The sequence below is a fragment of the Clarias gariepinus genome, chromosome 6 (genome assembly GCF_024256425.1).
Source record: "Clarias gariepinus isolate MV-2021 ecotype Netherlands chromosome 6, CGAR_prim_01v2, whole genome shotgun sequence".
NCBI lineage: Eukaryota > Metazoa > Chordata > Actinopteri > Siluriformes > Clariidae > Clarias > Clarias gariepinus.
The window spans coordinates 939,655-956,675 of NC_071105.1; the positions used below are offsets into that span (position 1 = coordinate 939,655).

Consider the following 17,021-nt stretch of genomic DNA (forward strand, 5'->3'; position numbering starts at 1 on the left):
TGTGACTGTGAACTGTGTATTTGAGGTGATTAACTTCGTCCAATCAGGTCTATATGGTAGAGCGGCCAGAGAGTCTCATCAGACCTGAGAATTTTGTTTCTTATGGTCTGAGAGTCCTTCAGTGGCCATTTGGCAAACTCCAGACGGCTGCCATGTGCCTTTTACTAAGAAATGGCTTCTGTCTGGCCACTCTACCATATAGGCCTGATTAGTGGATTGCTGCAGAGATGGTTGTCCTTCTAGACGGTTCTCTTCTGCAGTATGACTGCTGCAATTCACATAATACTTTGTTTTGTTGTATTCTCACTTAAAAAAGGTTTGTTAGCCCCTGAGTGTTCTTATTAATATTCTCGAAGAGGCCTTTCCTTGTTACTTGTCAAATGTTTGAAAATGTTTTTAATTTATTAATTCCTTACTATGAAAAAAAATTCCAATATACAAAATATACCCTATTAAAAATGCACCATACTTTCTTGCAGAAGAATTACTATGTTTTCAGAAGCAAATGTATATAATGATTTATTATACAACAAACAAATATACAGATTATACAGAAAGAAAAATCTAAACATAGCAAATTACTGCCACAGTTTCTAAATCTATAAACATTAAATGATGTGTTTTTTCCTTAAGTGCAACATACCCAAATTACACTGCTGCATAATTTGTTTGTCTACAGTACAAAATGTAAAACTTAAATCACTTAAACTCTGTTGGATACATTAATATGATTTCATAAATTCAGTCATGTGTTTTAAATGTCCAAGACAGCTATAATGCACGGATTATCTACAGTACTAACACACAAGTATGAAATGAGCAAAAATAATCTTTCTATTAAGGCATGGCCTAATTATGTAACTTTGGTACCATCGACTAAAAGCTCGACACAAACAGTTTCTCCTTTCAGGGTTAAAACAAACAAACAAACAAATAAATAAATAAATAAATAACCGTAATGTATCACAGTGGTATACAGTGGAACCTTGGGTTGCGAGCATAATTCATTCTGGAAGCGTGCTTGTATATCAAAACACTTATAATCAAAGTAAATGTCCCTTAGAAGAGATAACAGAAACTCAGACGATTCGTTCTACAGCCCAAAAATATTCATATAAAAATAATTAATACAAAATATAAAGTTAAAATAAAACAAATTAACCTGTACTTTACCTTTGAAAAGTATAGTAACGCAGAACCAAGAGTTCTGTAACTTATGCCTTTATTGACAACAGAAAGGCATGAAATAGTTACAACAAAAACTAGTGATGCACATGCGTAATTAAGACTCGCTCGTTTATCAAGACAAAATTTATTTAAAAAATTTGCTGAACGCTTGCAAACCAGATTACTCGCAATCCGAGATTCCACTGTATAGTCATTTGTAAAAGTTAGTACCCCCCTGTTAATCCTATGGTTTTTTTTTGTTTTTTTTTTTTAGTAAAAACATAAAATCATCTGAACAAAGCAGGTCTCAGTATTAGGGAAATATAACCTCACATACAATCAGGTGATCATTTATTTATTTATTTTTTTGAACATAAAATAGAATTAAAACACTGGGTTCTAACTTTTACACATGGCTGTAGCTTTGATCTACCAATAAAAATGCACTGACTATTTAAACTGAATGAATAAAAAGAAAGAAAATAATCATGCATTGTTTAAATAGTTCCCATATTTTTCAGAACAATGTGTCTAAAGTTCAAAGCGGCCGCATGAGGTCACCACTCAGTCATTACAATCTGGAACCTTTACACCTTTTCCAAAAAGCCCAAGACACATCCAGACAGAAGTGTATTATATTTTAATGAACAAAAATGACCTATTCATTAAAATAATGCCTAAAATCTTCATTAGAGTCTATGAAGTGATCATAATTTTACAAGTGAATAAACTTAGCTAACTTCCACACTTTCTGAGACAAAGTTCTTCGCCTCCTCAATCTCCGGCCACACTCTAAAAAGTTTCTCGCGGGTGTGAATGCGCTGGTGTTGTTTGAGATTTCCACTTCGGGTGAAACTCTTGCCACATTCTGAGCACTGATACGGCTTCTCTCCTGTGTGAATGTGTTGGTGAACTTGAAAGCTGCTTATAATCCTAAAACTCTCCCCGCACTCTGGGCACCAGTACGGTTTCTCTCCAGTGTGAATGCGCTGGTGTACTTCTAGGCTGTCCTTTCGGAAAAAAGTCTTCCCACAGTCTGAGCACTGATACGGTTTGTCTTCTGTGTGAATTTGCTGATGGCTCACCAGTTTCCAGCTGTCGGCAAAACTCTTGCCACACTGCAGGCACTGATACGGCTTCTCTCCCGTGTGAACTTGCAGGTGTTTTATGAGACCATTACTCTGAGTGAAACTCTTCCCGCACTCTGAGCACTGATACGGTCTCTCTCCCGTGTGGATGCGGCGGTGTTTTTGGAGATTGCTTAGAAGCCTGAAACTCCGCCCACACTCTGGGCAGTAATAACGTTTCTCGCCGGTGTGAATGCTTTGGTGAACTTGAAGATTGCGCTTTTGATTAAAAGCCTTTCCGCATTCCTCACACTGATACGGCTTTTCTCCCGTGTGAAGCTGCTTGTGGTTTCTCAGACCATTACTGTTAGTGAAACTCTTCCCACACTCTGAGCACTGATACGGCTTCACTCCTGTGTGAACGTGCTGGTGCTGTCGGAGACTACTCCTATGGTTAAAACTCTTTCCGCAGTCTGAACACTGATACGGTTTCTCTCCTGTGTGAGTTCGCTCATGCCTTCTCAGACTGGTACTGTAAATAAAACTCCGCCCACACTCTGAGCACTGATACGGCTTGTCACCGGTGTGAACGCGCTGGTGTTCTTGAAGGTTTCCCCTTTGGTTAAAACTCTTCCCGCAGTCTGGGCACTGAAACGGCTTTTGCCCAGTGTGAAGACGCTTGTGTACTTTCAGACTGTTTTTTGTACTGAAACTCTTCCCACAAAAAGGACACGGATGATTTTGTTGTTGCTTTTCTCTCTGAGAGATGTTTGTTTGGGAAGTACCTGGTGATACCGGGTGAGTACTGGAAATCTCTATGGGATCCAAATTCTCACATTTAATCTCATCTGGATTCATCCTGGTTTAATCTTCTTGCAGAGGTAAATTTAACACATGTAGGAAAGAAGACGGCAGAAGGAGACAGGACAACTCAAACCTGCATAAGAAAGAAGCATAAATAGTCAGTGTTTTTTTATATTTTCAATTAACAAACAGAAAGGTAAAAAATTTGAAATATGTAAAAGGCATCTTGAAAAGGGCCTTATCCAATTTGAAAAAGGGCCACTGATTGAAGCCCTTTTGAGACATAGGATATGTAAAGTTTCTGGCTTTGTCGATCCATAAAAACTATGACGTTCTATCATTTAGACAAACTCCACTTCCATGTAAATATTCTTCACCGAATGGTTTCATTTAAGACCTCAAGATTACACGGTGAAAGCGGTGGGAGTGGGGGGGTTGAGGGGTGAGATTCACAAGGCAGGTGAGTGCTTATTCATGTTGGATTCACACGAGCAAATGCATCTGACCAGAGTGACCGAGGTCGCAGAAGCCGCGACGAACCTGGTATATAGACCTTTTTTCGGTTGTATAGTTTGTTTTGTTTTTAAAGACAGTTTTAGACAGCTTTAATATCATCACACCTGGTTTAGGATTTACAGTAACAATAACAAAACATTCGTTAATCAAATGTAAAGATGCAAGTTAATTTATGGATATTTGATTTATTACAGAGTGAGCTGCACTTGGTAGAATAATCAAGTGTTTAAACCTTACTGTTGAACTGTGTATACACTTTATCATGCAGTGTTATGGTTGTGGGTGCATGCAAGCCAATGAAAATATCATCACAAAACACTAAAAACAATAAAAGAAAAAGATCAGATTATATTAGTTTCAACTTTATTAATAATATTTAATAACCACATTCAAAGTACCAAGTAGCAAAGACGCATAAAACGAACTTATAATTTATGAATTTATAGTAGAAAAGACATGATTGATTTAATGATTTTAAGTGCTGGTTTCCCCTCCTGCAAACTTCACCCTCTGTACATGTTGCTCTCATCAATGTAGTCTTCTCTGGAAAACATTCTGTAGTGCAAGAGGAGACCATCAACTGCGATAAAGGGGATTTTCAAAAAGGATTCATGCACTGAATCCAGGTATTAAGTTTATGTTAAAACTGATTTAATCAGGAGCAAGGTCAAAGTAAGTTTAAAGCTAGTTAATACAGATCTTACGGCTATTTCAAAGCCTTAAGACTATTAGTAAAAAGGACAAGAATTTTTAGGCCTTGTTTAGACGGCCAGATTTTTTGGGGCGTATTTTAACAGGTGTCCTTCAAATAGATAAAGTTAAAAGTAAACGGTTCTGTGTAAATTCAAAGCAGTGAAGACTAGTGATGGAAAGTTTGGATCATTTTATTGACTCGGTCCTTTGAAACTCATTCATCAAATTAAACTAATCTTTTTTTTGAGTCATTTAGTTCATTTCGTTCTTTTCATCAGAAATAAAACATAATGTCACATTTTCAAACAGACCTGCAACACGTCTACATACAGAAATGTTAGCTACAGTTCCATTAATGAAAATATTACAATGCAGCTAAGGACATATCATGATAAACAGAATAAACAGGTCACCTCTCATATCTTCTGGTCCAAATCATTTATTCTATTAGCGCTATTAGCGTCTATATAACAAATATTCTATTTCTATATCATATTTCTATGTACAGTATATTTCTATTTTTATGCACATCATGTTTCTATTCTTATTTTTAGTTCTATTTTTTCTAGCACATTTCTATTTTTATTTTTAGTTCTATATTTTCCTAGTTTAATTTAATTTTTCTATTTAATTTCTATCGTATTCTTTTTATTTATATTTATTTCTTATTTGTAAACTTTAATTCTCTTTTAGGGTCAATGGCAGTCGTATAATGCATTTCACTACATTTCGTACTGTGTATGTTTGTGTATGTGACAAATAAAATTTGAATTTGAATTTGAAAAGAACAAACAATTTGAACCCGAAAAGACTCAAAGGTAACTACTTAATTCAGTTTCCTGTATATAACCTACAGAGGTTTTGTGATGCTTTGCGCATGCGCGTCCAGTAGAAAATGAACCAATCACTCGCAGAGATGACTCGTTCTTCTGAGTCACGTTAAAGAATCGTTTAAAAAGAAAAAGCAGACGCTCTTATCCAGAGCATAAATCAGTATCAGAATGAAAAATCTGTAAAATTATTTTGTTTCTGTAGAAATGATTAAATAACTACTACGGTTTTTGTTTGGCAGCCGTTACTGCCAGTCATTTGACTGTTTTGTTTTTTTTTTGCTTTGTTTTTTACACAGTGTGGTTTGAAATCAGACTCAGATCGGACTCCTAAATGTGTGTCCCAGTCTGGATGCCCTGCTTTTCTCTAAGCTTTAAACTGTCCCTTTCAACATAAGAGCTTTTTAAGTTCACGTCCAAACAATCATGTGGGATCAGACGAGGATCCAGGGTGAAAACTCATAAAAAAAAAAGAACAAGATGATGGAAGAAATTGAGATGGACAAAATTATAATTAAGTACAGTGGAACGAGGATAATTCATTCCGGAAGTTGGCTCATATTCCAAAACACTCGTAAACAAAATTTTATTTTCCGATAAGAAACAGCACTATGTTCTAGTGCCCTACAGTGTGTGAGGTAAACAGCACTCTGTAGGGCACTAGAACAGTTTTAGTGCCCTACAGAGTGTGTGTGGAGTAAACAGCACAATGTTCTAGTGCCCTACGGAGTGTGTGAGTTAAACAGCGTGAGGTAAACAGCACAATGTTCTAGTGCCCTACAGAGTGTGTAAAGTAGTCAGCAATATGTTCTAGTGCCCTACAGTGTGTGTGAGGTAAACAGCACTATGTTCTAGTGCCCTACAGAGTGTGTGAGGTAAACAGCACTATGTTCTAGTGCCCTAGAGAGTGTGTGTGAGGTAAACAGCACTATGTTCTAGTGCCCTACAGAGTGTGAGATAAACAGCACTATGTTCTAGTGCCCTACAGAGTGTGAGATAAACAGCACTATGTTCTAGTGCCCTACAGAGTGTGTGAGGTAAACAGCACTATGTTTAGTGTCCTACAGAGTGAGTTAAACAGCACCATGTTTTATTGGCCTACAGAGTGTGTGAGGTAAACAGCACTATGTTCTAGTGCCCTACAGAGTGTGTGTGAGGTAAACAGCACTATGTTCTAGTGCCCTACAGAGTGTGTGTGAGGGTAAACAGCACTATGTTCTAATGCCCTACAGAGTGTGTGTGAGGTAAACAGCACTATGTTCTAGTGCCTTACAGAGTGTGTGAGGTAAACAGCACTATGTTCTAGTGCCCTACAGAGTGTGTAAGGTAAACAGCACTATGTTCTAGTGCCCTACAGAGTGTGTGTGAGGTAAACAGCACTATGTTCTAGTGCCCTACAGAGTGTGTGGGGTAAACAGCACTATGTTCTAGTGCCCTACAGAGTGTGTGTGAGGTAAGCAGCACTATGTTCTAGTGCCCTACAGAGTGTGTGTGAGGTAAACAGCACTATGTCCTAGTGCCCTACAGAGTGTGTGAGGTAAACAGCACTATGTCCTAATGCCCTACAGAGTGAGGTAAACAGCACTATGTTCTAGTGCCCTACAGAGTGTGTGTGAGGTAAACAGCACTATGTTCTAGTGCCCTACAGAGTGTGTGTGAGGTAAACAGCACTATGTTCTAGTGCCCTACAGAGTGTGTGAGGTAAACAGCACTATGTTCTAGTGCCCTACAGAGTGTGTGTGTGGTAAGCAGCACTATGTTCTAGTGCCCTACAGAGTGTGTGGGGTAAACAGCACTATGTTCTAGTGCCCTACAGAGTGTGTGTGAGGTAAGCAGCACTATGTTCTAGTGCCCTACAGTGTGGGGTAAACAGCACTATGTTCTAGTGCCCTACAGTGTGGGGTAAACAGCACTATGTTCTAGTGCCCTACAGAGTGTGTGTGAGGTAAGCAGCACTATGTTCTAGTGCCCTACAGAGTGTGTGTGAGGTAAACAGCACTATGTCCTAATGCCCTACAGAGTGAGGTAAACAGCACTATGTTCTAGTGCCCTACAGTGTGTGTGTGAGGTAAACAGCACTATGTTCTAGTGCCCTACAGAGTGTGTGTGAGGTAAACAGCACTATGTTCTAGTGCCCTACAGAGTGTGTGAGGTAAACAGCACTATGTCCTAATGCCCTACAGAGTGTGTGGGGTAAACAGCACTATGTTCTAGTGCCCTACAGAGTGTGTGAGGTAAACAGCACTATGTTCTAGTGCCCTACAGAGTGTGTGAGGTAAACAGCACTATGTTCTAGTGCCCTACAGAGTGTATGAGGTAAACAGCACTATGTTCTAGTGCCCTACAGAGTGTGTAAGGTAAACAGCACTATATTCTAGTGCCCTACAGTGTGTGTGAGGTAAACAGCACTATGTTCTAGTGCCCTACAGTGTGTATGAGGTAAACAGCACTATGTTCTAGTGCCCTACAGAGTGTGTGAGGTAAACAGCACTATGTTCTAGTGCCCTACAGAGTGTGTGAGGTAAACAGCACTATGTTCTAGTGCCCTACAGAGTGTGTGATGTAAACAGCACTATTTTCTAGTGCCCTACAGAGTGAGTGAGGTAAACAGCACTATGTTCTAGTGCCCTACAGAGTGTGTGTGAGGTAAACAGCACTATGTTCTAGTGCCCTACAGAGTGTGTGAGGTAAACAGCACTATGTTCTAGTGCCCTACAGAGTGTGTGAGGTAAACAGCACTATGTTCTAGTGCCCTACAGAGTGTGTGAGGTAAACAGCACTATGTTCTAGTGCCCTATAGAGTGTGTGAGGTAAACAGCACTATGTTCTAGTGCCCTACAGAGTGTGTGAGGTAAACAGCACTATGTTCTAGTGCCCTACAGTGTGTGTGAGGTAAACAGCACTATGTTCCAGCCTGTGTAGCGCACTAGCATAGGAAGTAGAAGCCCATTTAGGACTGAGCCACTGTTAGCCGAGTGTAACTTACCTTGAGCTTTACAGCAGAACGCAGTTAACCACCTCAAATACACCCACAACGGATCAGATGGAACTGTGGGGGTAAAACCCTGTCAGAAATATTGGAATGTAAAGATGATTAGTAGAGTCGGAGAGCTCAGCTCATCAATCAGCAACACTGCAGCACGGCTTCTTCTGCTTCTGGGAATGTGTGGAGGAACGAGACCGAAACGGTCACAGCGACACCTACTGGAGGATTAGGGTAAAATTTTGAAAAAAAGGCCAAAGCCGCCTTGTAAAGGCACACCCTCAGTAATTTCCTAAAACATGTCAGTTAAGTTTGCACCAAAAAAAAAAAATAATAATAACAATAATAATAACAATAATAACAATAGAAGGTTTGCACCATTGAAATGTTTTACTGCAGCTAAGAGTCTCATCACTGTTATGTGCTTGAAGTCGGCTGTAAACGTCAATCGGTTTGAGGTCTTAGTTTACCAGAAAGTTTGACTTATTATTATTTTAATAATAATAATAACGCCCCTTATAGTTTAAAAAACCTTCAGTAATGAAGCAGCATCTTTGCAGGGTTATTTAACTCATAGCAGTTAATAAATTCCAGCGAACATCAAGCAAATCTAATAAGTGTTCAAGTAAAACCTTCTTGTTAAGTCCAGTCTGATTAAAACCCACCACTGATTTGATGAATTGATGCATTTGTTCATCTTTAGTCCCACATGAACAGCCTCACCTAAAAAATCTAATCTCTTTTAAAAACAAAGTTGTACACCTATTTCTACACCTAATAAAATTTTATTTTAATGTGTGTACTTGCGGGCAGCACAGTGGTATAGCTTTACAGATCCAGGGTCCAAAGACATGTACATTAGGCTAATTGGCATTCCTTAATTCCCTGTAGTGTGTGAATAGACATGTGTGTGCGCGCCCTACGATGGATTGGCACCCTGTCCAGTGTGTACCCTGCCTCGTGCCCTAAGCCTCCTAGGATAAGCTCCAGGTCCCCGCGACCATGAATACAGTATGAAGCGGTATAGATGTATAAGTGAGAGTGTACTAGCTGTAAAAAAAAATAATAAAAAAAAAGATACAATTTTATTGACTCAATGTGGAGGTTTTAAGGTAAAAGAACATACAATAAAGAACAAGCATGAGAATGTCTTCATTGTCACTGTCATGGACCATCTCACCTGATGTTAAAAGGAGAAATTACTGTAAAAAAAATAATAAAAAAAATAAATAAAACACAGTAGCTGTATGAATGCAAAGCTATTATAAAGGGTACTTCATTTGATTATGCTTTTGTCTTTAATGTATTCTACTTTGTCTGCAAAAAAAAAATTATAAAAAAAAAATCCTAAAACATCTTACAGCCAAGAGGTCAAAAGCGTGTATATGCTTATAATTAAGTATGGCATGTACCCAAGTATTTGACTGTTCTTTATTAGAATTTTAATAATGATGGACATCATCTTGATAATGAATAAATCAAGCATATACTGTACGTCCATTTAAAGATGTATATGCTTGTAAATCAAGCATATACTGTACGTCCATTTAAAGATGTATTTGGCTATCAAAATAAATGTATAATAATTATAACAGCTGAATGCTTAAACAATGATCCAAAAACATTTGTATAATTTGACAAATATACCCTAAAAACAAATGCATACTCAGTCATGTTAAGGCTCATTATAATATTTACAGTAAGTACCAAGTTATCACATTTAAGTATGTATTCATGTGATTAGTGCTCCTTACAGTATTTAATTACCTAGTCATCACCTAATCAATACCCATTATAAGATATACAGTAAGCACTTACTCACATGACTAGGGCTCATTATTATATCTTTACATTCTTATAAACAGTTGAACTGACTATATGCAATCTGCTGTTAAAAGCATCAAGTTTTTGTTTAACTAAATTATTACAACCATCTTTAAATCAATATTTGCACAAATCAAACATCCAGTACCATACTGTATATTGTGTAAAAGCACCACCAAAGACAGTCACAGTAGGACCTTAGAATGTTATGAAGCATATGACAGGGAGGCAAGAGTTGGTTGACATGATGTAGAGAAGGAAGGTGGAAATACTGTGTGTCCAGGAAAACAGGTGAAAACATAGCAAGGCTAGAAGCTTAGGAGTAGGGTTTTATGTTGTATAGGAAAAGAAATAGAGTAGGAACTGTGATGCTCAATGTTGTTAGTGGTTATGCGCCACAGGTAGTATGTGAGTTGGAATAGAAGGAGAAATTCTTGAGTGAGTTAGATGAAGTAATGCAGAGCATATCCCCAGAGGTAAGAGTGGTGATTGGTGCAGCTTTTAATGGACATGTTGGGGAAGGGAACAGAGGTGATGAGAACGTGATGTACACGTGTGCATGGATGTTGATTATACCATATGCGGAACGTTTGCAAACCTGGAACGTTACCCGCAATCCGAGGTTCCGCTGTACTACCTTTGACATGACAAGCATTAAATAGTCTCACCGCAGTATCTGAGTGAACTGCTAGTGTCTTACAATTCGCCGCGCCTACCTCGATTAAAGGATGCAGGCTGCTTGTCAGAACCGCATATTACGAAAAATGTGTGGACACAGTCTCAGTGTTTAGGCCAAAACTATATTTATTTAGCCAAGCATTTTTGTAAATAGATTAGCCTTAGGCAAATGAGCAGATCTGGGGGACTCATGGACGTAGAGTATTATGGTGAACTGGTATGTTTAGATGTTGTCCTCCCCACTCTCATTGATCCCTCAAGTTTGTTGACAGTAAAGTGATTGGTTGCTTTACATCTCAGGGAGCCATTAAGGTGCTTCCTTCTGGCTTTCCCTTTTAGTCATGCTGTCACAGATAGTTGTGGCAGAGTCCCTGCTTGCTATACAATGAAACCTTGGATTGCGAGCATAATGCGTTTAGGAAGCATACTTGTAGGTCAAAACACTCGTATATCAAAGCAAATTTCCCCCATAATAAATAATGGAAACTCAGACGATTCATTTTACATCCCAAAAATATTCATATAAAAATAATTAATACAAAAAATTACTCATTCTGGTGCCCCACTTCTGGTTGGAGATCTTGTCACACGGATGCCCCATATGGTCTGTTAGGGATGCGTGTGGTGACTGGGGATGGCTCCACTTTGCCATAAAGGCAGTCCTGTCCTCGGCTAATGCAGACAGCTGTTCTCTGAGGACTCGTGACTGCAGTCACTCAACAGTTCAGGACTTGAATTTCCTACAGTCTACCTGAGCCTCCAATAATGAACTAGCCTCTATATTCATTTAAACAAACCTCCTGTTATACTGAACTTCCAGTCTCCTAACACACAGTATGACTGCAGATCAATCCCTGCTATCCGTTATCAATCAAATGAGGATGGATTCCCTGTTGAGTCTGGTTCCTCTTAAGGTTTCTTCCCATTGCCATCTCAGGAAGTTTTCCTTGCTATCGTTGCCCTAGGCTTATCATCAGGATCTAGTTAATAATTTTGATTCATACACATTCCCATTTTATACAAACCTCCATAATTTTCCTTTTAATTGTGTAAAGCTTCTTTGTGACAATGACAATTGTTAAAAGCGCTATACAAAAAAAATGTAATTGATAGAGAATAGGGTTAGATGGAGGCAGATGATTCGGTGTGGTGACCCCTAAAAGGGAACAACAAAAGACAAAGAAGCAGCAATAATAATAATAATGATATTCACTTACACTTTCGGCAGCACCCGTCGTGGGGTCACCACAACGGACCATCCGATACTTACAACAACTATGGCACAGGTTTTATGCCGGATGCCTTTCCTGATGCAACCCTCCCATTTTATCGGGGCTTGGGACCGGGACTGCATTCAGAGGCTGGGGTTTGGGCATTGGGGTGGGAATTGAACCTGGGCCTTCCAAATGGCAGCTGGGAAACCTACAACTGAGTCATCAATGCCGACCTATAGCGGTACTGATTATAATAATGCAAATATTACTAAATATACGCACTTTCTAACAAAGTTTACTAGTGCTTTAAGATTTTACGTTACTGCTCCACAGCTAACGTGCTGCAAAGTGTACACCTTTTGTTTATAGGACTCACATTTCTTTCACTATTACATCTAGCTCAGACAGTCTCTGTGCCTCAGCCCGATGGAATCTTAAAAAAAAAAAATCATAAAAAAAGAAAAAACCATTTGACTTGATTAAGGAAGCAAATATAGGATGTAAAAGTTACATTAAAAGCAACATTAACCTTGACCACATGAACTGCATACAAAGCCCTCCTTAAGAGACACACTCCCTACATGCATATTTGAAGAGTTGGTGCTATAAAAATTAGCTTTTCCTGTCTACCGACCCTAGTGCTAAGTATTCCCAAGTCTCAACCAGTCACAGACGGACTCAAAAAAAACTTCACAATAATAAAATCCCCTCTAGACAGTGCTAAAAACTAATTCTGTGCTAAAATCAATTTTATTAATTAATATTTTGTAGCACTTATGGAATTTATGCAAATGCAGGAAAACAAGTTAACTCTTAAATGTCTACATTATCAATGTTAATGATTAATTATCAATTCAGCGCATTACAAATTTAACCTACATTTCAATGTGTTCACTGTTAATGCCATGTGATGGATTGGCACCTTGTCCAGGGTGTACCTCGCCTCGTGCCCCAAGTTAGCCTGCGAAAGGCTCCAGGCCCTCCATGACCCTGAATACAGAATAAAGCGGTATAGACGATAAGCGAGTGAGTGAGTGTTAATTTTTGTTTAGAATCGTATTTCTCAGTAGCTCACATATATACTCTATTTTAACTAACCCATTACTTGAGCAGTTCACGTAATGTGCAGTATTTGACATTGTATTTTTTAATGGTCTTGTTTTTAAATGAAACCAGAGTGACAACAGTAGTATTAAAATTAAATAAATTTGTCTAACATAAATAATTTTGGTGATTAATTCACTATAATTGTTTAAATTAAACTTAAATGGAGAAAAAAAGCGCCTGGTGCTTATTAGTAATTAACTAATTAAATGTGAAATTTGTATTATATTTATTTCGTACCTTTACAATTCCAAAAAGCATTCTATTTTCTTTAGATGAAAGAAAAAAATTATATTTTTGTTAATAACATATATTAAAAATAATTCATTTTGTTAATAACAATGTATTAAAGCCATCTGCTGCTTTAATACTTTTTTTTAAGTTCGCAGTTTGATCATGATAAAACCCTCACTGCCCATCAAGGAAGAAACAAGGAATATGAAAGAATGACAACTACCCAGAGTTCATTCCTAAACTTTTTGCTGAGAACTGTCCACCATCTCAGCCACAGCAGTGTGTTTGTGTCTCTGCAAGTAACTTCGTCTTACAAAACTTTTCCCACACTCGGAGCACTGATACGGCTTCTCTCCTGTGTGAATGCGCTTGTGTTCTCTGAGATTACTCTGATTATTAAAACTCTTTCCGCACTGCGGGCACTCGTACAGCTTCTCTCCCGTGTGAACGCGCTCATGTTCCTGGAAACGTCTGTGAGTGGTAAAACCTTTCCCGCACTGATGGCAGTAATAAGGCTTTTGCCCCGTGTGGATGTGTTGGTGCACTCGGAGAGCATTCTTTTCTCTAAAACACTTCCCACACTTTGAGCACTGGTAGGGTTTGTCTCCGCTGTGAATTAGCAGATGATGCTGTAAAGTCCTCCTTTCTGCAAAACTCCTTCCACAATTTAAGCAGGGATACGGCTTCTCTCCAGTGTGAACACGCTGATGTTTTAACAGCTTACTCTTGTCAGTAAAACTCTTTCCACAACATGAACATGGATACGGCTTCTCTCCCATGTGGATGTGCTGGTGTTGCTGGAGATGGCTTAGCCTGGTGAAGTCCTTCCCGCACTCTGAACACGGATACGGCCTTTCTCCAGTGTGGACTCGGAGGTGTTTTTTTAAATGACCCTTTTGTTTGAAACCTGTCCCGCACTCTGAGCACTGGTACGGCTTCTCTCCAGTGTGAATGCGCTGGTGATTAAAGAGCGTGGTCGTTTGACTAAAACTTTTCCCGCAGTGTGAACATTGGTATGGCTTCTCTCCGGTGTGCGTGCGCTGGTGTTTAATGAGCGTGCTCTTGTAAGTGAAACTTTTCCCGCAGTGCGAGCACTGATACGGTTTCTCTCCGGTGTGTGTGCGCTGATGCCTTATGAGTGTGCTCATCTGAGTAAAACTCTTGCCACAATGTGAGCAGAGGTTAACTGCTTTTTGCTTTCGTTTGAAAGATGAGCGTTGCTGACTGCTGGAGCTCTCCGTGGACTCTGGACGCTCAACTTTAACCTCATCTGACTTCATCTTAGCCTTGATGTTTTTGTAAAAAAGAGAGTTATGATCCGTAGAAGAGAGGACTGCAGGAGAAGACAAGGCACGTCATATCTGGATCAAAAATAGAAAAACAGTTCAGCAATGTATAACAAATAAAAAAACCTTATTTCACCTGATAAGGTGACAGTAATAGAATCTGTAGCTCTATCTCTAAGCTCTTCACCCACTGAATTATGCTTAGCAGGAGCAGGCAGGAGCATAGGATGACATCATGCCTTCTCTTATCTGGATACACTGGAGGTGACTTGGGATGTCTTTAGATTTTTTCAGGATCTGTTTTCAGGATGCCACCTCCCTGATAGAGACAGAAGCAAAAGCCTGGTATTTCAGACTACCAACTCCAACTTGCTCTGCATTCTCTTCTCTCACACCAACTAACTTCATGTCCTCTCTCACTGCATCCATAAATCTCCTCTTTGGTCTTCCTCTAGACCTCCTGCCTGGCAGTTCCAACCTCAGCATCCTTCTACCGATATATTCACAATCTCTCCTCTGCACATGTCTAAACCACCTCAATCTGGCCTCTCTGACTTTATCTCCAAAACATCTAACGTGGGTTGTCCCTCTGATAAACTCATTCTTGGTCCTGTCCATCCTTGTTACTCCCAAAGAGAACCTCAACATCTTCAGCTCTGCTACCTCCAACTCTGCCTCCTGTCTTTTCTTCAGCGCCACTGTCTCTAAGCCGTAGAGCATTGCTGGTCTCACTACTGTCCTGTACACCTTTCCTTTCATTCTTGCTGATACTCTTTTATCGCACAACACACCAGACACTTTTCTCCACCCATCCCAACCTGCCTGTACCCGCCTCTTCACCTCCTTTGAACACTCTCCGTTGCTCTGGACCGTTGACCCTAAGTACTTAAAATCCTGAACCTTCTTTACCTCTGCTCCCTGTAGCCTCACCGATCCTCCTGGGTCCCTCTCATTTACACACATGTATTCCGTCTTGCTGCGGCTAACCTTCATTCCTCTGCTTTCCAGAGCATACCTCCACCTCTCCAAATTTTCCTCCATCTGTTCCCTGCTCTCGCTACAGAGCACAATGTCATCTGCAAACATCATAGTCCATGGGGACTCCTGTCTTACCTCATCTGTCATCCTGTCCATGACTAGAGCAAACAAAAAGGGGCTTAGAGCCGATCCTTGATGCAGATCCACCTCCACCTTGAACTCTTCTGTCACACCTACAGCACATCTTACCACTGTCTTACAGCTCTCATACATGTCCTGCACCACTCTAACATACTTCTCTGCCACTCCAGACCTTCTCATACAATACCACAGCTCCTCTGTTGGCACCCTGTCATACGTTTTCTCTAAATCTAAAAAGACACAATGCAACTCCCTGTTACCTTCTCTGTACTTCTCCGCCAGCATCCTTAAAGCAAATACTGCATCTGATGTACTCTTTCTAGGCATAAAACCATATTGCTGCTCACAAATGCTCACCTCTGCCCTTAACCTAGCTTCCACTACTCTTTCCCACAGCTTCATTGTCTGGCTCATTAGCTTTATAAGGGTTTTAGAAGAGTATAACTGGGGAAATTTTCAGAAAGAAACTGATATAAATTTAAGCCAGAGAACACTAGAAGCGCCGCGCCAGTGTCACCTACTTTTAACGTGATTTACCGGTTGCCATTGTTTTGAATGAGAAGCTGTCGCTGACACACAATGATCGCTAGATGGCGCTTTCACCCAAAGCAAATAATTTCGCTACAAGATCAACTTGCACTTGGACAATGCGCCATTCATTCCTGCGTTGATAATCAGCTATATTTTTTTTCATATTTAACTGAGAAAACCTACTACAGAGTTTCTAAGGGGACAAAGGAAGAGAAAAAAAATGGGAAAAAAAGCTTAATTTTATAACGAGACAATTTATTAGTTCGTTTGTTCTATTTCAAGCTTCTGAACGGCTTGGATGTTTTTTAGTGTGACAGTGCTTTAGATGGAGCAGCAGCAGCGATTTAGTTCTGAACTCGCTTTGAAATTATCTCTAAAACAATGTAATGACCCATCCTGAGGATATGAAGCTTTATTACTGCGTTTGAATAAATCAGATCTACCACAGCAGATAATAAACTATGCTATGCCATAACCGAAGCAAACACCACGATTATGCCTCGTTTCGTTCAGTGTTGGTAGGCAACGGACCACGCGCCTAATCGGTAACCTTCACTTTTCCGTTTAGCTCTGACAAAAAAAGCTGTATTTTGTTTGTTTATACTTTTAATTTTTATAACAGTACAAGAAGATAACAGTTTGGTCTGTGCAGTTAGTGCTATTCAAAAGGTTGCGCGTGGTCCACTACACAGCAAAAATATGTTGGTATATTATGACTGAAAGAAAGCGGCTCACATCGGCGTGCGTTTTGCACAGCGCCGCATAGACAGCGATTATTTAACACGTATAAATTTGTGTTTGTTGTATTTCTGGGAAAGAAAAATCTAGTGCCCTACAGAGTGTGTGAAATAAACAGCACTATGTTCTAGTGCCCTACAGAGTGTGTGAGTTAAACAGCACTGCGTATCTAGTGCTCTACAGAGTGTGTGAGGTAAACAGCACTATGTTCTAGTGCCCTACAGAGTGTGTGT

General features: G+C 39.5%; 1 protein-coding gene across 10 annotated transcripts in view; it reads right to left on the bottom strand.

Annotated features, from left to right (window-relative positions):
- Positions 1–17,021, bottom strand: part of LOC128526244 (zinc finger protein 850-like) — a 50,748-nt gene that overhangs the window by 23,872 nt on the left and 9,855 nt on the right. For 2 of the 10 annotated variants that reach the window (XM_053497895.1, XM_053497899.1), the window contains exon 2: positions 13,086–14,300. In XM_053497895.1, coding sequence (XP_053353870.1) covers positions 13,351–14,300 — 950 coding nt within the window. In that variant the 3' untranslated portion in view covers positions 13,086–13,350. Of the gene's footprint in view, positions 1–563; positions 3,172–8,063; positions 8,259–12,487; positions 12,767–13,085; positions 14,476–14,591; positions 14,718–15,147; positions 15,153–17,021 lie in introns of those variants that run through there. The other 8 variants (XM_053497894.1, XM_053497890.1, XM_053497893.1 and 5 more) reach the window with 8 other exon arrangements.